Here is a 26,068-nt window from a genome sequence, read left to right as displayed (position 1 = left end):
GGAGGAGGAGGACACTGATAACCAGAGCAACCAGCCCAAGGTGTAGAAAGACCTAGGAAGTCTCCACATACAAACTTTGCTTCTTTCCTGTTTCTCCACTGAACCCTAGGAAGGGTGCTTATTTCTCTTCCTCACTGTCTGTCTTTCCCCAGGACCCAGAATTGATAGGTTAGTTGAGTTTCTGTGGGCAGTCTAAGGTTGTATTACTATTTAAAATGTTAGTAGCATTTTCAGATTCACTGAGATTCTTGCTGAGTGTGGTGGCATATGCCTGTGGTCCCAACTACTTGGAGACTGAGGCAGGCAGGAGGATCGCTTGAGCCCAGGAGTTGGAAGCTACAGTGAGTTCTGATACCAGCCTGGGCACCACAGTGGAGACTCGACCTTTTTTTTTTTTTTTAAAAAAAAAGAAAGAAAAAGGAAAGTTGATTCTTGGTTCTAACTCAGTTGTGACAAATGGTGAATATAGGGTTCTGACCAGATTCTAAATTGGACTTCATGGTGGGCAAGGGAAACTTCCACTGCCTATCCCCTCTCTTTAAAAAATTTCTCCTATAGCAGTTTGCCTTGACTTGTGGGTGCCACCTCCCTCAGTGTCTTTTTCTGAGGGTACATAAACTGCATCCTAGCTTGAGATCAGGAGCCAAGGTTTTTACTTCTCTGTGTCCAACATAATTTTTCTGCATAGTGTCTTGCCCAATACATGTGTTGATAATACTGATAAACATAGTTAATCTTCTTTGAAGATTATCTGAAGCAAGATTTTGACCTTAGGTCAGCTTCCCCTGCAGTATGTGATTGGAAACTGTGAACAAGTTCAGATTTTAGTTTAGGTAAAAATGTAACCAGAGAAGTTGCTACCAAGCGTAGTTCACTTTGAGCTGACCTAACTTTTGGATTATGTACTCACTAAGAATTTATCTCTTGTTAATTAAATAAGTACAAGGAAATCAATAACCCGATAAAATCACTTAAAACAAGTTTATCCCCAAATGGTGTGCTTGATGCTAAGGACAGACCTAAAGTTTGTTGAGGATAGAAGTGAAAAATGAGGCAAAAGAAACCAGGAGTTGAGATGTGTGTGTGCCTGTACCAGCACCCGTGTGGGCGCCTCGCAGGTAAGGTCCATGGCCCCTGCACGTCAGTCTTCTGTTACTAACTTTTGCATAAATTGAGTCTGGTGGTTAGCAAGCTACATACAGGCAGCTGCCTGTTGGTTGTTTTTTCTCTGCCTGTTAGCTAAGAACTGTTCTTGCATTTTAAATGGTTATGTAAACATCTATATGATCTCCTTGATTTTTGCCTCTTGTAATGGAAAGCCTAAACTATTTATTGTCAGGCCCTTTGAGAAAATGTTTCCTGGCTCCTGCCTCAGACCTCCCGGAAGCAGGGTGTTAGCTTGATTGTCTCCAGTTCTGCAATCTGGGAATAGTAGATCAGGATGCTGACTTGTGGGAAGATGCTGGCTGCATGAGACGCCCCCGGCTGCAGTCACTCATAGCTTGGAAAAGCGAAAAGGAAAAGGGGTTGGATCTGAGCACTGACAGGCAGGTTTGCTTCTGGTTGGACTGATGTAGGACTGATAACAAGGGCCACTTGAGAAGTTGCAAATGCAGATTTCCCCGTGTTAGGTGGTGACCAATAAAAGCACATTTTGTTTTTAGGATGTAGAAAGGCCATAAAACTGAAATGTCTTTCTATCATCAAACATTTCTGTCTGTGTTTTTGATGTTTCAGATGTTCCTATTTCTCTGGATTGCAGGATTTCAACTCTGCAACATGGACTGTTGCGTTTCTGAGTTGTTGACTATTTCAGTTCCAAACAGTTCGTTATTTCCTGTCAGAGGAAACTTCAGAGTAACAATGAAGTGCTGGTGTGTGTTCAAACGCTTGGAGAAGTGAAAAGCAGTGGAGAAATTTTGTGAGGTTCCTTTGGCTTAGAAAATTCAGAAAGGCTTTGAGCGAATGAATGTATGAATCAGTCACTGTTACTCCAGGTCCATTAGCTGTTTCCAGGCCTTTGTGTGTCCTAAAAACAAACATCATTTTGTGGGTGGGGACTGTGTCCTATGTTGACAGGTCTTTGTTTTCAAAGTGTGATGTACAATGGAGACTAAATGTTCAATGACTGAATGCAGTTCATTTTTTAATTGTTTTTTTTTTTTTTTTTAAGACAGAGTCTCACTCTGTTGCCTAGGCTGGAGTGCAGTAGTGGTATGATCTCAGCTCACTGCAACCTCCACCTCCCAGGTTGAAGTGATTTTCCTGCCTCAGTCTCCCGACTACCTGGGATTATAGGCACGTGCCACCGTGCCCGGCTAATTTTTGTATTTTTAGTAGAGACAGGGATTTGCCATGTTGGCCAGGCTGGTGTTGAACTGCTAACCTCAGGTGATCCGCCCCCCTCTGTCTCCCAAAGTGCTGGGATTAGAGGCGTGAGCCACCACGCCCAGCCGTATGTTTTAAATCTTATATTAAGCTTATACCACTGTTGATTGCCCTTGCTAGAGTGGGGCTTATTGTTAATATTAGAAACACCCCTCATTTGAGTGGTACTTTACAGTTTATAGCAACCTCTACATAAAGCTGGGCATGGTGGCATATGTCTATAATTCCAGCTGCTTGGGAGACTGAGGCTGGAGGATTGCTCAAGCCCAGAAGTTCGAGACCAGCCTGGGCAACATAGCAAGAACTTATATCAAAAAATAAAAAATAAATAAACTTTCTTATAAAATTCTCACTTTGATCCTCACCAAGAACCCTGTGAGATGAGTGTTATTCACCGGATGCTCAGAGAACCTAGAGATCATACAGCTGGCTAGTGCATACCAGGAACTTGAACTACTTATAAACTGGAGCAGTCGGAGAAAGCTTGGTGTGTGTGACGTTGTCTGTCTCTTGGTCTCCAGGCCCCAACAGGAAGCAAAAGCCTAATTCATCTTGGCAAATGCAGTAGAAGTTCTTGCTTGGATTTTCTTTCCATAGACAGTTTTTGGTGGTGGTTTGTTGCTCTCCTTGGGATAAACATTTCTTGATAGTGCAGTTCTTCCCTCAGTATGTTCTTATTCTGGTGTGTACATCCATTTCTCAGAATGTTTAGTAAACATTTCTTTTGCATACCCTAATGCCAGTTTCTTACTTACTCCTCAGTAATGTGCTGCGGTAGTGGCTTTGGGACCTGGTGTAGACATTATAGGTTGCTTTATTCATTCCTCACAGTGACAAGGGGATCTTGATTGGTGCTAAGTCCTTGGATGGTTCCCTTGGCCTCATTGGCTCCGAGGAAGCCATCACTGCAGGTGTGATCAGTGCCAGGGTCTCCCTTTCTTTCTTCTCTCTCACTTTTTTTTTTTTTTTTTTTTTGAGATGTGGTTTCACTCTGTCACCCAGGCTAGTGTGCAGTGGCACAGTCTCAGCTCACTTGAGTCTCCTGGGCTCAAGCTGTCCTCCCACCTCAATGTCCTGAGTAGCTGGCACTATAGGCGTGCGCCAGTATGCCTGGCTAATTTTTGTATTTTTAGTAGAGACAGGATTTCACCATGTTGCCCAAGCTGGTCTTGAACTCTTGAACTCAGACGATTCACCCACTTCAGCCTCCCAAAGTGCTGAGATTACAGGCATGAGCCACCACATTTGGCTTTTATTGTAATTTTTAAAGTCTATTTCTAATTTCCTCTGAATTATGTTTTGAAATTTTCAATTTGTGGGGAACCGGCATTCTCTCCCTTTTTCTTTCTGCATCACTGCACCACCTAGTGGATAATACATCTGTTACCAGGCAGTGGCCTTTCATGATTTCCTATAACTACAAATTCTACAAAAAGGAAAACTGGGGGCCTTTTTATGCTTTTAAATCACATATAATTTCTGCCTGCAATTTTTGTTACCAGGCAAGTAGGGACTTTTTGAGAGGAGCTTAATAGTGTTTAATTCAGAATTTTAAAAAATGTCAGCCTGGGCTGGGCGCGGTGGCTCACGCCTGTAATCCCAGCACTTTGGGAGGCTGAGGCGGGCGGATCACAAGGTCAGGAGATCGAGACCATCCTGGCTAACACTGTGAAACCCCGTCTCTACTAAAAATGCAAAAAATTAGCTGGGCGAGGCGGCGGGCGCCTGTAGTCCCAGCTACTCGGGAGGCTGAGGCAGGAGAATGGCGTGAACCTGGGAGGCGGAGCTTGCAGTGAGCCGAGATCGCGCCACTGCACTCCAGCCTGGGCGACTAAGCGAGACTCTGTCTCAAAAAAAAAAAAAAAAAAAAAAGTCAGCCTGTATTTGAAGTTTCCCATGTCACCAATGGGATAATGATGCAAACTGTGAGCTTCATTCAGTTTATATGATAATGGCATACAGGATAGAAGAATGAGGTCTTCTTCTAAGTTTAGAAACAAGGCTATTTCAAACACCCGAACTTTTTTTTTATTTTTATTTTTTTATAACTTGCTTCAATTTCATCTGCTCTGTTTTATTATTAAGTCAAAAGAATTAGGAAGGCTTGTTGATTTGCATTTTCATTATTTTTAGTAGCTTGGCTTTGGCTCCACGTTTGATACAGGAAACCTCACCTTTCCCCTCCCTGTCTCTTGTCTTTGCTGCCCCCTGCCTGGATGGAGTATGTTCCTGTATGACGGAGCAATTGTTTGTTTTTCTCTGTTGATTTCCATCAGGTGCTGTGGGCACCGGTCATTGTGCTAAGTATACCATGCAAGAACGCATTCAGTTATCACGTTTATGATATTTTAAATATGTAACATACTTATGCAGTTGAAACCATAAATTGTAAGATTTTTAGTCTTGTCCATAGATTAACAGTTTAAAATAAAATTATTGTGTCTCTTACTGACAGCTGGTGAAATCAGTATTTTCGGAGTATCAGTTTGCTAAGTTTTGTCATGTGCCTCTGTAAGGAATTCAGTCTTCCTCTGCGCTCCCTCAGCCTTCTTATTTTTCCCTCCCAGGAAAAATTTTAGAGATTACCAAAAGGATTCTTAAAGTGTAAAAATGAATTTCACTGTTTTTGAGAATAAGTGCTATTTTTTCTTTAAAATCTGGCATTCTGCTAATGGTTGCAGCACTGTAAATTGCTAAAAGTTATAGGTCATTACACATGAAGAGGCTTAAAAGTGCCCTTTGATCCATAATTAACTACAAAATATGGAGCGGGAGCTGTACGCACACAGTGTCTGCCATAGCATTAGTTACACTAACAAAACATCGGAAATGGCTTAAATGACTGCTAGGGATATGGTTAACTATATGGTAAATGTGGCTATTTCCAAATTTAAAGTAACTAAAATTAAACATTGCATTCTTCAGTTGCAGTAGCCACATTTCACATGTTCAGTAGCCACATGTGGCTAGTGGTTACTGTGTTGGACTGCACAGCTATAGAACATTGTCACCATGGGCAGAAACTTCTGTTGGAGAGTATTGCTAGACAGGTGCTTCTCAAACAATTTTTTTTCCCCGTCACCTCCCTGATGAGAGGTGCTTCTCAAGCTTTAATGTGCATATGAATCACATAGGGGCTCTAGTTAGAATGCATGTTTTTATCAGTAGGTCCAAGTTAGGGCTTGAGATTCTGTATTTTTAACAGGCTCCCAGGGATTGGCTACCTAATACCCAGAGGGTGGGCTTCTTGCATTTATTCTCCAATTCTAATAGGAAAGGCATGTGTTTGAAGCTCAGGACTCCGTATGTAGGCTCACTGGCTTTATGGGATTAACCAGGCTCATTGCTATGTGGCACTAATGTGTCCCTCTTTTCTTTGGGAACCATCCTCTGATGGTGCCCAAGGTCAGGGAGGGAACAGTTGACCTTATGTGTTTCCTATGGGGCCAACCTTGATTGCATTTAGCTGAGCAGCTCTAATAATTGGTTTTTCAACCTACCTTTTGACAAAGCCGTTTATAATTATCTTTATCTTGGTGCCTATTATGGGGGTGGTGGTTTGTATATATGTTTGTTTTTTTAAAGTGAAGCTATGTTTCAGTGTTATATGAGCTTAGTCAGGTTTAAAATCATAGGGTAGACAGGGCTGTGCCTGTGTTGCCAAATTAGCACCTTCCTTTTGGCTTATTAATGGCTTCTTTGTAATTACAAATAAGAATGGTCTGTTTATAGCTTAGTGTGTCAGAACTAGGAACATAGAGGTCTTAAATGTAATTATCTGCTGATTTTTTTTTTTTTTTTTGCCTCATATCTTATGAAAATTGGACTCACGCAAATTTGCATTCAAATTGTGACCAGACACCTCTTAGTGGTGGGGCGTTGCCATGGGCAAGTTCCTTGAGATCTCACACCTTCTATTTTTGTATGTGAAAAAAGCAGGAGTAGGGTTTTTGGAGGATTAACAGGCAATAGCCATAAACTACTTAGCACGGTGTCTGGCATATTGTTAATGTCCAGTCAGTGATGATGTGTTTCAGGCCCCCCTTTTCCATGGTGTTCACAAAGGCACAAGCATTAGGGAACTTGTACATATATACCAAAGCTGACCAAAGAGCCAGAAATAGAATCTGACCTGACTCGCTTCCTGCACCCTCTTGTTACCAACTCACTACAGAAGAGTCACTTAGCTGTGTGGACTGGACCCAGGCCAGTGGCATGGAAATAGCTATCATGCTTGCAAAGATGTTCTGAGTTGTCAGAGCGATTGAATCCATGATTGGTCTGGTGCCCAAGCACCAACAATCATGTTTTTGTTTGTGTGTTTGTTTGTTTTTTAAGAGACAGGGCCTCACTCTGTCACCCAGGCTAGAGTGCAGTGGTGCCATTGTAGCTTACTGCAGTCTCAAACTCCTGGGCTCAGGCAGTGCTCTCTTCATGGCCTCCCAATGTGCTGGGATTACAGACATGAGCCACTGAGCCCAGCTGGGATTTCTTTTGATTTGAAGACCAGTGATAGTCACTAGTAGGTTTTGGAAGGCACAATAGATGTATAGCGGACAGGCAAGGTTCTTCAGTGGAAAGGATATAAGCTTTCTAGCCACACCAGCCTGAGTTAAGAGTCTGGCCTCTGCCACTTTTTACTTGTTTGAGCTCAACCAGCTTACTTTACTTCTGACTTCAGTGTGCTTTTTGTTAAATGAGTCTATTAATAATGATATTGATAGTAGCTAAAATTGAGCATGTACTATGTGCCAGGCATTATCTTGATTTCTGTACATGCATTGTCTGATTAAATTCTCACAACAACCTTAGAGAGGTGGGTCTTGTTACTGCTGCTGCCTCTGCTTTACAGATGGAGGAAACTGAGGCAAGGAGAAATTAAGTAACTTGCCCTGGGTAAAGGGTGGAGCATGAATTTGAATCCACACTTTATGACTGCAGACTCTACGATGCGCTTTTTTTTAAAACAGCTTTATTGAGATATAATTCATATACCATACAATAAAAGTATGCAACCAGTGGTTTTTAGTACTGTATATTCACAGAGTTGTGCAACCATCAGCACAATTCATTTTAGAACACTTTCTTCACCCCAAAAGGAAACCGCATACCCATTAGCAGTCACTCCTCATTTCCCCCATAGTCTTAGGGAGCCAGTAATCTTTCAGCCTCTGTGGATTTGCCCCTCCTTGACATTTTACATAAATGGCATCATACAATATTTGTCATTTTATGTCTGACTTCTTTTGCTTATTATACACACACACACACACACACACACACACACACACACACACACACACAATGTTTTCTGAAGACAGAGTCTCACTCTCTCCCCCAGGCTAGAGTGCAGTGGTGCAATCTGGGTTCACTGCAACCTCCGCCCCCCCAGTTCAAGTGATTTTCCTGCTTCAGCCTCCCCAGTAGCTGGGATTACAGGCGCCACCACACCTGGCTAATCTTTTATATTTTTAGTAGAGATGGGGTTTTACCATGTTGGCCAGGCTGGTCTTGAATTCCTGATCTCAAGTGATCCACCTGCCTTGACCTCTCACAGTACTGGGATTACAGTCATGAGCCACCATGCCTGGCCTTGCTTATATTATTTTTAAGGATCATCCATTTTGTAGCATGTGTAGATACTTTGGTCCACCTTATTGTTGAGTAACAGTTCATTGTATGGATGTACCACATTTCATTTATCCAGTCATCAGTTGATGGACATTTGGGCTGTTTCCACTTGTTTGCTATTTTAAATAATACCATTATGAACATTTGTCTACAAGTTGTTGTGTACACATGTACTTTCAATTTTCTTGGGTTCTGTGATGTACTTGTTGGTTTTTTCTTTTTTTCTCCCATGTGTTCATAATGCTCTTCTGAGAGGAAGAAAACAGACTTTTCTTACTTGGGAGTGGTCAGCTTATTTGCTGCTACAGTATTAATGATGGAAAACCCTCATCAAGAGTGCTTATCCTGTGATGAGTACTGAGCAATGCTCTTCAGAAGCATTACTTTATTCAATCCTCATAATTCGAATAGGGTAGGGATCTTGACCTCATTTTGCGGATGAGGCAACTGAGCCTTACCAAGTGAACTGTTCCAGATCACAGAGCTTGGAGAGTGTGTAGGGGACTGAGCTTATACCCAGGTGTGTGTGACGGCCTCCAGAGCTCCTGCCACTGTGTTATGTGGACACCATTGTCTACCTCCCACTGGAAGGTTTACCAGCCTGGATGTTACAGAGTGCTTTCATGAGGTTTGCCTGGTTTCACCCTGTGAAATGGGTGATGATGCGATTATTTGATGAAGTGGCAGTGAATTTCAGTGAGCGCCCAAACTCATGGGTGAATTGAGGCGCAGTCTTGGATGGAGGTCTGTTTTTGGAGTTTAAGTTTATTGCTGTTTGCATTTCAACACAACTGCTTTGAAAGCTACAGGTTGCCTCAGGCACCCTGTCATCCTTTCCCAATTCTTTTTTTTTTGAGACTGAGTTTCGCTCTGTCACCCAGGCTGGAGTGCAGTGGCACGGTCTCAGCTCACTGGAGCCTCTGCATTCCAGGTTCAAGCCATTCTCTTGCCTCAGCCTCCCGAGTAGCTGGGACTACAGGCACGTGCCACTACACCCAGCGAATTTTTGTATTTTCAGTAGAGATGGGGTTTCACCATGTTGGCCAGGCTGGTCTTGATCTCCTGACCTCAGATGATATGCCCGCCTCGGCCTCCCAAAGTGCTGGGATTACAGGCGTGAGCCACCATGCCTGGCCACCTGTCCCAATTCTTTATTATTTATTTAAATGCACGCTAAAAAATTTACCTTAGGTAAATAAAGGACAATGTGGTTAAAAAACACAACTCAGTAAATCTGGTACTCTTCAGTAGTAGGTCTGGGATCTAGTTGTGTTAATTCTGGTGACCTATCACAAACCCCTCTCTAAGCTTATTTATGTAGCTTTTTGCCTTTAAACTTGGTCATCACCAAGCTGTGTCCATTGTGAAGTGTGTGCTGTGAGCGCATTGCATACGCTATATTTAATCATCCACTGTTGGCACTCATTGCATTGTGAAGGGTGGGTAAGGACCTGGTGAAATCACATCTGAAACTGAAATACTTGTGGAATAAATGATGAAAGGGTTTTATTTGTAAAACAAACACTATATAAGGGATCGTTGGATTAGGTGGCAACTAGTTTATTGCTACCAGGAGGGGTTTAAGTTTGAATAGACCACAGGTAAGTGCCCTTCTGAAGCCAAAAGGACTTGGTTTATAATGTTAAAAATTATTTGTTTTTGGAAGAACAAGAGTTGAACTCATTTTCTGCCTTCTCTGGGAAAAAAGCATTTCCTGTTTTGTTATTAGACAGCTGTTTCAGAGTTTTGTCCAGTGAGCAGAATTTTGACTAAATTCTTCACAATAGTTAAAAATAAGACCAATTTCCTGGGGGCAGGTGGGGAACTATAAAAGTCCTATTTTCGTCTGGAGGTAGGTTTACCTACCAGCCTAGGCCAGCTAGCTGTTTCTTTACACTGCCCCTTTCTAAGGATTTGAGTTGGTTTGTAAAATGACATCGCTGACACAACATAATACCAGAGGGGGCTGAACGTGGTGGCTCACATCTGTAATCCCAACATTTTGCAAAGGCAAGGCAGGAGGAGTCTCAGGAGTTCGAGATCAGCCTGGGCAACGTAGTGAGACCTTGTCTCTACTAAAATTAAAAAAAAAAAAAAAATTAGCCAGGCGTGGTGGCATGTGCCTTTAAGTCCCAGCTACTCCGGGGCTGAGGTGGGAGGACCGCTTGAGCCCAAGAGGTTGAAGCTGCTGTAAGCCCTGATTGTGCACTGCACTCCAGCCTGGGCGACAGAACAAGATCCTGTCTCAAACATACACACAGGCACGCACGCACCACAGGGAAACATCATGCATAAAACCATTGGCCCATTTATTGGGTGGTGTCCTCCCGAAGTTTCAGATCCACTGTTTGGAGCCTACTTGGAACCTGACTGATTTCAATGAGTGCTCCCTCTGTCTTACTTTGTCTTTCCTTCCTTTCTTTCCTTTCTCCCTCCTTTCCTTCTTTCCACCTATCCAGTAACATGTATTAAGGCTCAGCATGTGGAAAGCACACATCACATTCTTCATGGAGATGAGGATCTGGAGTCAGGCAGCAGCACGGATCCCATCTCTGACAGTGCTGGGCTGTGTACACTCTCTGGCCTCAGCTTCCCTGTTTGTAAAATGGGGATGGTGGTGCTAACTCACAGGGTTGTGGGCGTTCAGGGAAGTATTGTATATTTAGTACTTGGTGTGGTGCCCTGCCAAATGTTAATGACTTCCTTCCTCTCCAGTTTTCACACTCACCTTGTCTCCCATTTCTGGGGTGAATATGCATTTTAAGGCTCCCAAGCCATAGATTAAACTGTTCTGACATGTCTGTCCCTGCTGAGAACGTGAAATTCTGTGTGTGTTATTAAACAAACAGTTTACTGCCCGACTGCACTGAGTACTTGCAATGTCTTGAACACACCTTGCAGGTCACCCCTCCTGACTCTGAACGTGCTATTTCCTCTATGCAGAACGCCCACCCACCTGACCAGTAAGTCATCCTTCAGTGTGGAGCTGTGGGAGAGGGAGCCTCCCAGTGCTTGGGACATACCTCCCTCCACCCAGGCCTTTCATCTCCAGTTGACAACCTGCCTGTGCCATCGATTTCACTGTTTTGTGGTTCTTCACACTCTTTTTCTAGAGACAGGATCTCACTGTATTGCCAAGGCTGGAGTGCAGTGGCATAATCATAGCTCACTGTAGCCTCCAACTCCTGGGCTCAAGTGATCCTCCTGCCTCAGTCTCCTAAGCAGGTGGGACTGTAGGCACAATGCTACTGCACCTGGCTAGATTTTAACATTTTTCTTTTCGTAGAGATAGGATCTTGCTTTGTTGCCCAGCCCAGTCCTGAACTCCTGGGCTCAACTGATGCTCCCACTTCAACCTCTTAAAGTGCTGGGATTACAGGCTTACGCCACCATGGGGGCTGGCCTCGCTTCACATTTTATGTAGTTGCTATAACCCCATCACTCACCCTGCTCCAGCCCACGTGGCCTTTTCTCTTTCTTAAATGTACTAAGCTTGTTTCCCACCCCAGTGCCTTTGCATTTGCTGTTCCCACAGCAATCTGGAGAGCTGTTCAGATTTTCCTAGGATTAATTCTTCCCAGTCTCCCATCCCATGGCACTTATTAAACTGTTTTGACATGTCCTGAGGTGATGATATATATTGACTCTTGTCTGCTTCCTCTGTTAAAACCCTCCCTGTGAGGAAAGGACTTTGGCATATATCCTCTGGCAGCATCTGACATGGTGTAAGTACTCAGGGAGTATATGTCGAATGAATGAGCCTCTTGGTCCGCTCTTGTACTTGCACTGAGTTGTAATTGCTTGTTTACACACCCCGCCTCCCCACTGGGCTGTGTGACTTCCTTAGCGTCAGGACTTGGGGTGATTTGTCTTTCCGTCCACAGGGCCAGGTGCATGGTTACTCTTGGATCTATGAGTATGGAAGCTAGGAATCTTTGAGAAGGCACATCCTTCAACCCATAAGCTCTGCTCGTGGAGGCAGCTGTCCACCACAAAATGTCCTTCTGATGCCAGTGGTAGAACAAGTGCTGGTTGGAGCAGGCTGCAATTGTTCTTATGTTCTGATGGCCATCCTCTACTGTCCCCTCCCCCTTTTCTTTGTCAGGTCTTTGCCCTGCGCTGTTCTTTGGACCCTGAACAAACCCTTCTCCCCACCCCTCCAATCCTGTCCTTTCCTTCAGACCTCATGTCGGTGTCCCTGGCTCATGGAAACCCTCCCTGGCCAACCTGCTTTGATCAGATGCTGGCTCCTGCAAAGCTTCCTGAGGGCAGTGCTTTGTTTTGCTCTTCATTTGTCCCTCAGAGCACATTGCACTTGGTCGGCATTTGTTGAATGAATGAGTAAAGAATTAGTGATGGCATATTTGCATACCCATATTCATGGTAGCATTTTTCACTATAGCCAAGAGGTGAAAGTAACCCAAGTGTCTGTTGACAGATGAATGGATAAACAAAATAAATCATATACATACAATGGAATATTATTCAGCCTTAAAAAGGGAGGAACTTCTGACATACACCAGCGCCTAGACGAACCTTGAGGACATTATGCCATGTGAAGTAAGCCAGTCACAGGAAGACAAATCCTGTGTGAGTCCACTTATATGATGTGTCTGTTGTAGTCAAATTTGTAGAATCACATAACAGAATGGTGGTTGTCAGGAGCTGTGGGGAGAGGGAAATGGGGAGTTGTTTGATAGGCAAGAATTTTGGTTTTGCAAGATGAAGAGTTCTTAAGTTCAGTATATTCTGAAGTGTGAATATACTACTGTCCTAGTCAATTCCTACTCCTGTAACTGGGAAATTTAAAAAAAACCCAGAAATTTATTTGCCCACAGTTTTGGCTGGGAAGTTTAATAAGATCAAGGCAACAGCAGATCTGGCATCTGGTGAGGGCAGCTCTCTGCTTCCAAGATGGCAGTTGCTGTATCCTCACATGACAGAAGAGGTAGAAGAGCAAGGGGGTCTAGCTAGGTCCCTCTAGCCCTTTTGTAAGAGCATGAATCCCATTCATGAGGTTGGAGCCCTCTTAATCACTTCCTAAAAGCCCCACCCCTTAACACTATCGCATTGGGTCTTAGGTTCCAGCATGTGAGTTTTGGTGAGACACATAAATTGAAACCTTAGCAACTGCTACACTGTATACCCTTGAAAAGTGAGAGGTTAGGAGTGCCAACCCTCACACAGTCAAAAATCCATGTATAACTTTTGACTCCCTAAAAACTAAACCAATAACCTGCTGTTTACCAGAAACCTTACCATAACATAAACAATTAACACATTTTATATGCTATATGTATTATATACTGTTTTCTCACAATAAAGTAAGCTAGGGAAGGAAAATACATTTATTACACTAAGTGGAAGTGGATCATCCTAAAGGACTTCATCCTGATTGTCTCCATGTTGAGTAGGCTGAGGAAGAGGAGGGTTTGGTCCTGCTGTGCCCTGGCGGCAGAGGCGGAAGAGGTGGAGGAGGTGAAGGGGAGGCAGGGGAGGCAGGCACACTCTGTATAGCTTTTACTGAAAAAACCCATGGATAAGTGAACCAGGGCAGTTCAAACCTTGCTGTTCAAACCTAACTGTACTTAGAAATGGTTAAGATAATAAATTTTAGGTTATATATTTTTCAGCACAATTAAAAATAAAAAAGATTTAGTGTTGCTAGAAACTATGACCTCTGGAGATCACTGTAGAAGAATCTGGAATTCTTAAATTCTAGGACATCTCTGACTTCTGGGTAATATGCGTGAACTTAAGGGAAAGAAGTATTTATTTCTGCGTCAGGGTAAGCTCAGGTGTTTTCCTTAGGACTGTCAGAGTGAAGGAGTGAGCTGGCCTGAACCCTCCCCGAATTGCCTGGGTTCTCAGGCTCCTCTGCACGTGGGGCCTAGTGAGCCAGTCCATAGGCTGAACCTGGCTGGTATGTACAGAGCCTGCACATGTCTGCACAGCCTAGGTTAAGGTTTGGACACTTGCTTAGATTCCAAGGTCCTCCTTTGTACCCACTGCCCTCTTCGCTTGTAGGATTTATTATTATTATTATTATTTTTGAGGCAGAGTTTCGCTCTTGTCACCTAGGCTGGAGTGCAGTGGTGGGATCTTGGCTCACTGCAGGGTTCAAGCGATTCTCCTGCCTCAGTCTCCAGAGTAGCTGGGATTACAGGCACCTGCCAATATGCCTGGATTTTTTTTTTTTTTTTTTTTTTTTGCATTTTTAGTAGAGACGAGGTTTCAACATGTTGGCCAGACTGGTCTTGAACTCCTGACCTCAGGTGATCCTCCCACCTCAGCCTCCCAGAATGCTGGGATTATAGGCATGAGCCACTGTACCAGCCTGGATATATATATATTTTTGAGACAGGGTCTCGTTCTGTGGCCCAGGCTGGAATGCAGCAGCCCGATCTCAGGTCACTGCAACCTCCGCCTCCTGGGCTCAGGTGATCCTCCTACCTCAGCCTCCCAAGTAGCTGGGACTGCAGGTGTGCACCACCATGCCCAGCTAATTTTTCTGTTTTTAGTAGAGATGGGGTTTCACCATGTTGGCCAGGCTGCTCTCGAACTTCTGGGCTCAGGCGATCTGCGCATCTCGACCTCCCAGAGTGCTAGGATTACAGGCATGAGCAACTGTACCTGGCAAAGTGTAGGATTTGAAACAAACTTTTATTCACTTTTGATCTCATTTAACTGTCATAACACTTACTAAGAACTCAACTGAGAACTTACTGTCATAGACCCTTAGGAAAGGACACACACATTTCCCAGTGCCTGTCCAGCACCAGCACGAGTGCTTTGTGGAGATTGCCTTGTTTCTTGCTGACATTGCCCTTCTGAGGTGTAGATGGTTTTATCGCCACTGTATAAAGAAGGGTATAGTATATCCAGTGCCCCACAGCTAAGTGACAGGACAAGGATCTCACTCCAGATCTTGTGACTTTAAAAATCACTTCCTTGGCTCTGCTTCGCCTTGTTTCCTAGATGGTGGCCATCTCATGGTCCAGATTTATATACATCTCAGCCTCAAATCAGATGGCACATTTTCCATTTGCAAGCTATTTGACTCAACCCATTGGCATATAACATACACCATGGTAGCAAGAATTGGCCAGAGGCTCCCCAAGACCAGGCTTCTGAAATCCCTACCCCAGCTCCCAAGCCCCAAGCATCCCATAAAATCTTTGCTAGATGTTCAGAAACCTAAAATTTGCTTCTCCACCCCTCCCTTCTCCCCAGGTGGTAAAGACAAAGAAACAGACGGCAGGGTTCTTTGTTATTCTTTTATCTGCTAAGTTTCCAAAAAGGTTAGATAGTGGAACTTTGCTGAGCAAGCCTTCTGTCCCTGAGTTGTCTCTGAGCAGCACCAAATGATCGAGTCTTATCTCCCCCTTGTTATCTCCAAGGATATAAAATGTTTTCTTTTCATGCCTTTTAATTTCTATGTAACATTAGCCATTCAGTTGACCTGAAACATTGCTAGTTTATTTCTGGCTGGCTTGTGTGTGTGTGTGTGTATCAGAGGGTCTATACTGTATACATAAATACTTCTCTAACTATTCTTTTCCATAGTGTTGCTCTAAAATGTCTCATTTACTTAATACTGTCAACTTAGATGGTGAATCATTTTATGTGCCTAAAAGAAATATCTACTCGGATGCTCTAGTTCCCTGGCAAGGGAGAGAGAGGGAGAAGAAAAAAGCTGTGAAAGTGGTGCAAATCCGAACTGCTTTCTTTTTTGCTCATAAGTAGTGCTTTTCAAAGCGTTTGGCATCCCTGCCGTATGGATGTGTCACTGTGTGAGATGACAACAGGATTTGCTGGAAATGTGGGCCACTATTGTATCCGCCTTACGTAACCACGTGGAGTGATGGAAATGGGTGAGCAGCCCGGGATGTAGGCGGTGGCCTGGCCCATGCATCTCCAGAGACCATGAAGACTGCTCAAGCCCTGCGTAGGATGTGGATCCAGGCTGTTAAAAAGTTGGGGAGATGGAAAGGCCGTGTGAGTCCCTCTGCAAGCTCTCCCCTTGTTTTCCCCAACCTTTCTTCATGGGAAGGGGAGGGAAGCAAAACCATTCTCTCAGTAACTCCTTTATCCTCAGATGTGTTTGTGCTTCTGGCATCTTTCAGCAACAAATTGTGAGATTGTAGGTTGTAGTTAGTCACTGGTGGTTTTTTAAAAAAATACTTGTATTGATTTTAGCACATCTGTGTGAAACTTATAGCCTCTTACTGGATCTGTGGATCAAAGGCTGCTGTTGTCCATGTGCTCGGAATCTGTAATGGTTTTGCTTCCTGGGTAGAGCTTAACATACTGGCTTTTGTGTTTGTTCATGTATGAGAATTTCTTGTTTTGGCATAAAACTTTTTGCTTTCTTATGTTGCAGAAATCTATATTCTTACTATGTCTAGGCTCCTAACTTAGAAGAAGAAAAAGTGTTTTTCACATGTTCTTTTTTTCCTTGTGGTTTGAACATGTGTGAGTGTTTACTTTTATGACTTGAGACTTACGAAGCGTGTCTCTTATGTGGACAGCTTTCAATTAATCTTTGGTTTTAGCTTTGACCTCCATCACTGGGCAGCAGCAGTCCGTGGATATAGAATCTAAAAGCTGCCTGCTCAGGGGGACTTTGGGCAGTGAACACTTCGGTATCTGTTTTAGGGTTGGCTTTTAACACGTTTCTACATTTTTTATGTAAAATATATAGGATTTTAACCTGTCTGGCCAAGATTTTTCAAAGGAAAAAAGCTTTATAAAAATTAGATTAAAAAAAGCACAACAAATAACTATTTGCCTTAGTTCCTTTCTCTTATTTTGTCACACAAAAACCTTACTGTTAATGCATTAAGTTTTTTGTTTATGGTAGAAGAGTTAGCTTACTTTTAACTTTCCATGAGGTCTAAGAAGCCTGTTATGATATAAAGGGGGTTGTCATGAACACTACTTACATGAAAAGTAAAAGTGATAAGGAAAGATGATGAAAGCACATTGAAGATCCTCCTGATGGATAGAATGTTGACACTTGGATTAAGAAGGCGATTTAGCGTTTTCTGCGTGCACCTCCCCCCACAGCTCCCCAGACCTAACACCTGTGTCCCCACCCTGCCCACCGTACCTGCCTTGCTTCACCCCCCTTGCCCCTTTCAAATTACTGGTACCATCCCTCAACTTGCTCTCCTTCCAGTTGAAATTATTGTACCCTCTTCACTTTGCAAAATTCTAACTGCATTGAAAAATTTGCTGTTAAGTATACCTGTACCTCTTGGATACCTAGATCCTTCACCAGGAGTGAGTATTCACTTTGATGTTCACCCACTCATCTCCCTATTTTTTATTTATTTATTTATTTTATTTATTTATTTTTTGAGACGGAGTCTCGCTCTGTTGCCCAGGCTGGAGTGCAGTGGTGCAATCTCGGCTCACTGCAAGCTCCGCCTCCCAGGTTCACGCCATTCTCCTGCCTCAGCCTCCCGAGTAGCTGGGACTACAGGTGCCCACCACTACGCCCAGCTAATTTTTTGTATTTTTAGTAGAGATGGGGTTTCACTGTGTTAGCCAGGACGGTCCCAGTCTCCTGACCTTGTGATCCACCTATCTCGGCCTCCCAAAGTGCTGGGATTACAGGCATGAGCCACTGCGCCTGGCCCGGCCTCATCTCCCTATTCTTTTAAACTTATGAAATGTTTGGTACTCTAAAAGAATTAAATATCTAAATCATGAAGCATAATAAACAAATGCCATGAGCCCATTACACATATCTGCAGACCGTTACCAAAACAAAACACAAGGGAAATTTGTGTACCTCCCACCACACTCTGCCTCCTGCCCAGGTCACCTCATCCTGAATGTTATGTTTTTCATTTCCTTGCTATTTCTTTATATTTTCACTGCATGGGTGCGTACGCGCGCACACACATACACATACACACAAACACACACCCCTAAATAATAGATTAATTTTGTTGGCAATTTTTTTCTGTAGCGAAAATGCATAACAAAATTTACTGTCTTTACCATTTGTAAATGTACAGTTCAGTAGTGTAAAGTTATTCAAGTTGTTGTAAAACATTGTTTTTTGAGCTGTATAAAAATGGTATCATACTCTACAAATCCTTCTGGGGTGTTTTTCACTCAACTTTATGTTTGAGATGCATCCCTTTTGTGGTGGTCTGTGTGACTGGTTTGTCTGTCTTCATTGCAATATAACATTGTATTTTAACAATGTATCAATTTGTCCATCCTGCCCTTGAGAGATACTGGGATATTTTCCAGGTTTTGGCCGTTGGGAACATTGCTGCTGTGAATATACATGTGTCCTTGTGCATATAGTCACACAGTTTTCTGGGGGCCTCTGCCTGGGTAGAGGAATGACTGGGTCGTGGAATGTGCATGCCTTTAATTCTGATGTATGTGTGCTGTCTCTATGGGCCTGCCTGTAAAGCTCCCCCTCGTGCTAAGCAGCTACCTGCTGTCATTCAGAGAAACGTCAGTTATTGCTAGCAAGTCTGATCTGCGCATAGCCAAGCACAAGTTGGGCGGGACCAGAGCCCGGTGGCCTAGTTTGAATGTCATGACCACAGCTCCCAGCTAAGCTGCTGCACCCTGGCAGCCTGTGCCCAGGGATGTTCCCAGAGCTGATGTTCTGAGGAATAAGGATGATTATGTGGGGTGCTCTATGTTTCTGAAAAATTATATAAATGAGGCAGGAAAGACACTCAGTAGTTTGCTCTTTGGTAAACTGCCCAAGGGCTTTGGCGGTTTTATTCGCTGATGTGTCTGAAGTGCCACAAACCATGTGCTCGGCAGAAAGTGGATGCTTAATCCGTGTTTTTGCATAAATGAACAAATGAATGAATAATGAAGAGTTTTCTGTGAGACTTTCCCAAAAAGTCACAGTTCTGTAGGCTAAATATACATAGTTATGGTGTATTTTTAATGCTCAACAGAGCTGCAAAAATTTACTTTTACTCTAGTTCCCTACCTTTACAATTAAGATTTTCTGTTTATCACTTGGCTTAGCAGAGCATATGTTCTTTGAATATTACATTAAGTAGCTAATGGTTAATTTTACTACCTGTTGACCGTAGGTAAGAAGAAGCCTCGCGATCTGATTGGTTTCAGGCACCAGGCAAGTTAATAGCAAGGTCTGATTGGTGGTGGTGGTGGTAGGAGATTAATCCTCTCTGACAAATTTAATTTAAATTACCCTTGCAGGCAGCGCAGGAACACTTAAAGATAGTGTCATCCTGTTGTTGAAGGGCTGTGAATTTCAAAAGCCAGATTCATTCTACTTGAGCCACATTTAAAAAATAAAATTTTGCAGGAACTCATTTATTTGGCTAAATGATAAATTTAAATCCAAAACTTTGAAGAGTTTGTAGTTTTAAATTCTAAAATAGAAAAGTATTTTTAAAAGTAATGTACTCACAAAAATATTCTCTGTAATAGCACAGCTCCTTGGGATATTGAGCTTTTTTTTTTGGTATGTAGCATTGCCCAATCCTGGGGATGATTGTCATAGTCCCAGTTAGGTTTTTTCCTGATAATTTTAAAGTAAGTTTTGTGGGGAGGGTGCTATGTGATTTTTTTTCCCTTTAATTCATGTGGCTATGACTATATCCAAAGAAGAGTTGGCAAATATATTTATTTTACCACAACTTCTAGATTAGTTCACTTTGTTGAAAGTTGACAGCTTTAAGGTATAAGAAGGCATTGAGAAGATGAGCTTGGAGAAGTGGGCATGCTCATGAGGTCATTTCTGGGTGGTAGTGGCTTGGTTTTACTAAGGCCACATCTAAAACTGAAGTTGGTAAGGAGTTAGTAAGGTGTTCTATGGAAATGGAAAAGGGCAACCAATTCCGATTTACTGCAGGAGTTCAGTTGAGTGTCTGCTTTCTTTTTCCCTCCCTCCCTCCCTCCCTCCCTCCTTCTCTCCCTCCCTCCCTCCCTCCCTCCCTCCCTCCTTCCTTCCTTCCCTCCTTCCCTCCTTCCCTCCTTCCTTCCTTCCCTCCTTCCCTCCTTCCTTCCTTCCTTCCTTCCTTCCGAGACAGAGTCTCACTCTGGAGTGCAGTGGTGCAATCTCAGCTCATTGCAACCTCCGCCTCCTAGGTTCAAGTGATTTTCTTGCTTCAGCCTCCCACGCAGCTGGGACTACAGATGTGCACCACCACACCCAGCTAATTTTTTTTTGTCTTTAGTAGAGACAGGTTTTCACCATGTTGGCCAGGCTGGTCTTGAACTTCTGGCCCCAAGTGAACCACCTGCCTTGGCCTCCCAAAGTGTTGGGATTACAGGCATGAACCACCATGCCCGACTGGGTTTCTGCTTTCTGTTTCCGTTTAAGAAAACTTTTTGGCCAGGCACGGTGGCTCACACCTGTAATCCCAGCACTTTGGGAGGCCGAGGCAGGCAGATCATCTAAGGTTGGGAGTTCGAGACCAGCCTGACCAACATGGTGAAACCCTGTCTCTACTAAAAATGCAAAAATTAGCTGGGTGTGGTGGTACATGCCTATAATCCCAGCTACTCAGGAGACAGGCAGGAGAATCGCTAGAACCCAGGAAGTGGAGGTTGGGGTGAGCCCAGTTCGTGCCATTGCACTCCAGCCTGGGCAACAAGAGTGAAATGCCATCTCAAAAAAAAAAAAAAAAAAAAAAAATTAACAAATATGTACAACTTCAATAAAATCTTGGAAATTTTTTTTTTTATACATATTGGAAAATGCTGTTTTAGACACAGGCAAAATTCCAGAGAGGAATGGCTGTAGAGCACGTCTAGAAAGTCAGATCATGGGCACCTGAGTTTTTAGTCCACCCACCTCACGTATGCTATCAAAGCAGCAGAGAGCCACGAATTTGATAGAAACTTTAAGAAAATTTATAGGCTGGGCACGATGTCTCACACCTGTAATCCCGGCACTTTGGGAGGCTAAGGCGGGTAGATCATTTGAGGTCAGGAGTTCGAGATGAGCCTGGCCAACATGGTGAAACCATGTCTCTACCAAAAATGCAAAAAATGAGCTGGATGTGGTGGCGCACAACTGTAATCCCAGCTACTTGGGAGGCTGAGGTATGTGAATCATTTGAACCCAGGAGGCAGAGGTTGCAGTGAACCTAGATCACACACCTTCATTCCAGCCTGGGTGACAGAGTGAGACCCCGTCTCAAAAAAAAAAATGTAAGTAGCAATGAGTGCTTCAATCATATTAATTGAATGATAAATGAATAGTGTATCCATCTCTTGATGTATTAAAAAGAAAAAAACTTCTTTGAGTGCCTACTCTGTGTGCCAGACACTGTTGTAGCAGATAATGGGACAAAGATGAGTAAGATATAAAAATTTCACCTGAAAATTCACTTTTATCTTTTCAAATTGAAGAACAGTTGTCATAGTGAACAGACTTTAAGTAATTGGGGAGTTTTACATATTTTAGATAATCTTTTACATATTTTAGACTTTAAGTAATTGGGGAGTTTTACATATTTTAGATAATCTTTTGGAATGTTTACATATTTCCTTGTGTTGATGGGCCTTCATTTAACCTAAATCTTGCACTTTTCGGCTGCTTGTGTCCCTGGCACCCCGGGCCCCATTCACCATCCAGACCCAGGATTGCTGGTAGCACAGATCTCTCGTTCTGACCTTTTTCAGGTATTTTGAGGGTTTTTTAAAAAAATATATATGTGAGGTCTCACTATGTTGCTCTGGTTGGACTACGACATGTGCCACCAAGCCTGGCTAACTTTAAAAATTTTTTGTAGAGATGGGAGTCTCACTATGTTGCACAGGCTGGTCTTGAACTCCTAGGCTCAAGCAATCTCTCACTTCAGCCTAAGTGCTGGGAATACAGACATGAGCCACTGCACCCAGCCCTCCTCTAATTTCTTAAAACATATACACATAGTCCAGGCTTGGTGACTCATGCCTTTAATCCCAGCACTTTGGGAGGCCGAGGCGGGTGGATCACGAGATCAGGAGTTTGAGACCAGCCTGATCAGCATGGTGAAACCCCATCTCTACTAAAATACAAAAATTAGCCGGGAATGGTGGTGTGCGCCTGTAATCCTAGCTACCCCAGGAGACTGAGTCAGGAGAATCGCTTGAACCTGGGAGGTGGAGGTTGCGGTGAGTCAAGGTCACGCCACCGCACTCCAGCCTGGGTGACAGAGCGAGACTCCGTCTCAAGCAAAACAAAACAAAACAAAACAAAAAACCAATGTATACACATACTATAGATACTCCGTTTTTGTCTGTGGCTATTTCAAATATTTAAAGTCTTTGATTCTTCAGTTTATGTTTCTTTTACCTCTCACTCATGGTGATGTGGATGTTTAAATTGTGGGCTCATTTCTTTGGATACATACTATCTGGGGAGTCCTTGAAGGCTGTGTTTGAGTGTGATCTCTGGAGAGGATTCGCATCTGCCTCTGTGTACCTGGTGGTATGGCCAGTGCAGAACCACAGTAGGCGTTAGTGTTTGGCAGGGTGTGGTCACGTCTGTAATATGAATGCCCAAACCTATGTGAATACAGGTCTGTTGATAGAAATTCTCTGGGGTTTTATTTTTAGTTATTTCCACTCTACCCATAGCCAAGGTCTCCATCTGTGTGCTGGTATTTTTTTCCCCTAATAGATCCACCCAGACCTGATTTCCCACCCTGTTGAGATCCCCAGCCTCCTCTAAATGCCTGCTTCAGTGCTGGCTTGTCTCTGTGGTTCTGAGTGTTTCTTGGCATTTCTAGCTTTCTCAAAGCAGTCTGCATTTAATAGATTATTATTTGTAAAATGACACCACCAGTTTTAGTTTTTTCTAGATACTTACTTTGGAATATTGTCAGAGATGGAAGTCCCAGTGGTCCATTTATGAAGACTTTCATCTTTCATACCCAGTGATACAGATGGAGAAAAAGCCAAAAGATCCCGCAGGTCGCCCAATTGGGCATACCCTATGATAAGGCTAAGGCTATTTTTAGACATAAACATGCAGAAAACTTGCCTACGAGGTCACCTTTGACAGGAAGAGGGGGAGGATGATTAGAAAAAAATAATCTATTTGAAACTAGATATTTTTAAAGGGTTTTATGATGACAGTGTTTTGGAATAGTGATAATAAAAGGACTCAGCACTTAACATTCCATTCTTTTTAGGGTCTGTCTCTCACTGTGTATTTCACTTACCTTTCAAGTATTGTTTCCAATTTCATTTCACTGAAGGAGTGTGTTTGAAAATAGGTAGCATAATGAACAAATATTAACTCTTTTTGGTATAGAGTGTGAGCTGGACTTGATGTCGAGGCATTTTGAATGATAATTTTATTTCTAGTATTGAAAAGGTTGTGGTTTTCATCAGACCGGTTTTGTTCTGTTAAAACAGGCCCCAGGCATGGAAGAGCTGATATGGGAACAGTACACTGTGACCCTACAAAAGGTGAGTTCTGCACATTTCATATATTCTACAGTCATGTTCTTGATTTTACGGATCATGGATCTTATTTATTTTTGCCTACACACAGTTTTGACTTTTTTTCCCCCCTTGAGGTGCATAATGCATTATAAATACTGTTAATAATTGCTATGTTAACAAAGATTTGCATGCTATTGTATTTTTTGATTAAGGACTGTTTAATATAGAACATTTTAGAGGTTATTTAGTGTATACACTTAACTCCAGATAGAACAGGTTATGAAAGAGAGAAAAGAAAGGGAAGAATGAAAGTGACCTGTAATGTTTAAGGATGTTGAGGGAGCTATTTACAACTTCTGTAATTTTAATTATAACATATACATACCTTATAACTCTTAAAAAGTGTAGGATCCAAGAGACTGTAAGTCATTTAGGTGAGGCTGAGCTAGAGAACTGCCCTCATGGTTCCGCTTTTTTTTTTTTTTTTTTTTGAGACGGAATTGCACTCTTGTCGCCCAGGTTGGAGTGCAATGGTGCAATCTAGTCTCACTGCAACCTCCGCCTCCTGGGTTCAAGCAATTCTCCTGCCTCAGCCTCCCAAGTAGCTGGAATTACATACAGATGCCCATCACCACGCCTGGCTCATTTTGTATTTTTAATAGAGACGGGGTTTCTTCATGTTGGTCAGGCTGGTCTCAAACTCCCAACCTCAGGTGATCCACCTGCCTCGGCCTCCCAAAGTGCTGGGGTTACAGGCGTGAGGCACCACGCCCAGCCGGTTCCGCATTTTTATTCCATAAAGCTGCCTTCCAGTCTTCATGACTGTGATTTTCCTGGGTTCTGCAGGGTTTCTTCTGGCTCCTGCAGGGTTTCTTCTGGCTCTGAATTCCTCCGGGATCTGTCGTCTCCTAGAGGGACCGTAAGCTCCTCATAGGGAGAGTTTTCCTTTGACCCTCAGAACTGTGAGCTTCAAGCTTTGTCTTCTATGAAAATTAAAGACATTCCCGAATTTAATGTTTATTGAATTAACCCAGGTAGAAAAAAATGTCTCCGGGCCAGTGCCCAGGTGCCCAGACTTCCAGATCAGTAATCACAGTTTCTTCAGTTGAGGAGTTTTGTCTGCTTAGGTCTTATTTTTCAACTCTCCTCGTCTTTCTGACTCTCCTCTGCCCTTTCCCTGAGCATTTCATGCATTCCTTGAGTTGTGGACCCAAAATTGGCAGAGGTCAGAGATTGTTTTAGGCTTGGCATAGAGGATGGAGCTGCCTCTGTCTAAAACCAGGTGCCAGCTGGTGGAAGTTGCCAAATTCAAAGCCATGTGATTAATAGACAACACCCCCAACCTGTTTTGAGTTTGTAATTGTTGATCATCAGTCAGCATAGTGGGCCCCACATGGGAAACTTTCCTTGGGAGGAAAGATTTTCTTTTAGTCTCGGAGTAAATTTTTATATAATCTAACCCAGATTTAAGAATATACAGTCGGCCGGGCGCGGTGGCTCAAGCCTGTAATCCCAGCACTTTGGGAGGCCGAGGCGGGCGGATCACAAGGTCAGGAGATCGAGACCACAGTGAAACCCCGTCTCTACTAAAAATACAAAAAATTAGCCGGGCGCGGTGGCGGGCGCCTGTAGTCCCAGCTACTCAGGAGGCTGAGGCAGGAGAATGGCGGGAACCCGGGAGGCGGAGCTTGCAGTGAGCCGAGATCGCGCCACTGCACTCCAGCCTGGGCAACAGGGTGAGACTCCGTCTCAAAAAAAAAAAAAAAAAAAAAAAAAGAATATACAGTCACGTATACTCATTATCTGGATGAAACTGGGCTTAGATTTTTTTTTTTTTTTGAAACGGAGTTTCATTCCATTGCCCAGGCTGGAGTGTAGTGGCATGATCTCAGCTCACTGCAACCTTCACCTCCCAGGTTCAAGTGATTTTCCTGCCCCAGCCTCCTGAGTAGCTGGGATTACAGGCATGTGCCACCATGCCTGGCTAATTTTTATATTTTTAGTAGAGATGGGGTTTTGCCATGTTGGCCAGGCTGGTCTCGAACTCCTGGACTCAAGCAATTCTCTTGCCTTGGCCTCCGAAAGTGCTGGGATTACAGGCGCGAGCCACCACACCTGGCCCAGACTTAGCTTTTTAAAACACAAATGAATTAGGATTATGTATTATCTGTGCTCACCATTGTGCATTGCTAGACTGATCATGGATGTAATCTTATTTCCTATCTTCCATGCATGTAGAAAAGGGTTTAATGCTTTGCTTTCTCATGAGATCTCAACACACATTTTATGTTCAAATTTTATCTTTAAAATCCATTTGTGGGCTGGGCACGGTGGCTCATGCCTCCACACTTTGGGAGGTGGAGGCAGGCAGATCATGAGGTCAGGAGATCGAGACGATCCTGGTCAACATGGTGAAACCCTGTCTCTACTAAAAATACAAAAATTAGCTGGGTGTGGTGGTGCACGCCTGTAGTCCCAGCTACTCGGGAGGCTGAGGCAAGAGAATTGCTTGAACCCGGGAGGTGGAGGTTGCAGTGAGCTGAGCACCACTGCACTCCAGCCTGGCAACAGAGCAAAACTCCGTCTCAAAAAAAAAAAAAAAAAAAAAAAAAAAATCCATCTACGTCTTTTTCACTTTATGTTGAAATGA

At 43.3% G+C, this 26,068-nt stretch overlaps 1 protein-coding gene across 8 annotated transcripts in view; it reads left to right on the top strand.

The window, feature by feature from the left end:
- Positions 1-26,068, top strand: part of LOC105491857 (tight junction protein 2) — a 140,450-nt gene that overhangs the window by 73,277 nt on the left and 41,105 nt on the right. For 5 of the 8 annotated variants that reach the window (XM_071077704.1, XM_071077699.1, XM_071077703.1 and 2 more), the window contains one exon: positions 23,389-23,442. In XM_071077704.1, the coding sequence (XP_070933805.1) occupies positions 23,398-23,442 (45 nt within the window). In that variant the 5' untranslated portion in view covers positions 23,389-23,397. Of the gene's footprint in view, positions 1-15,794; positions 16,018-23,388; positions 23,443-26,068 lie in introns of those variants that run through there. The other 3 variants (XM_071077700.1, XM_071077702.1, XM_071077697.1) reach the window with 3 other exon arrangements.

This window comes from Macaca nemestrina, chromosome 14, assembly GCF_043159975.1.
Source record: "Macaca nemestrina isolate mMacNem1 chromosome 14, mMacNem.hap1, whole genome shotgun sequence".
Classification (NCBI taxonomy): domain Eukaryota; kingdom Metazoa; phylum Chordata; class Mammalia; order Primates; family Cercopithecidae; genus Macaca; species Macaca nemestrina.
Note: the sequence above shows the minus strand (reverse complement) of the source record. Positions and strands in the feature narration are given on the sequence as shown.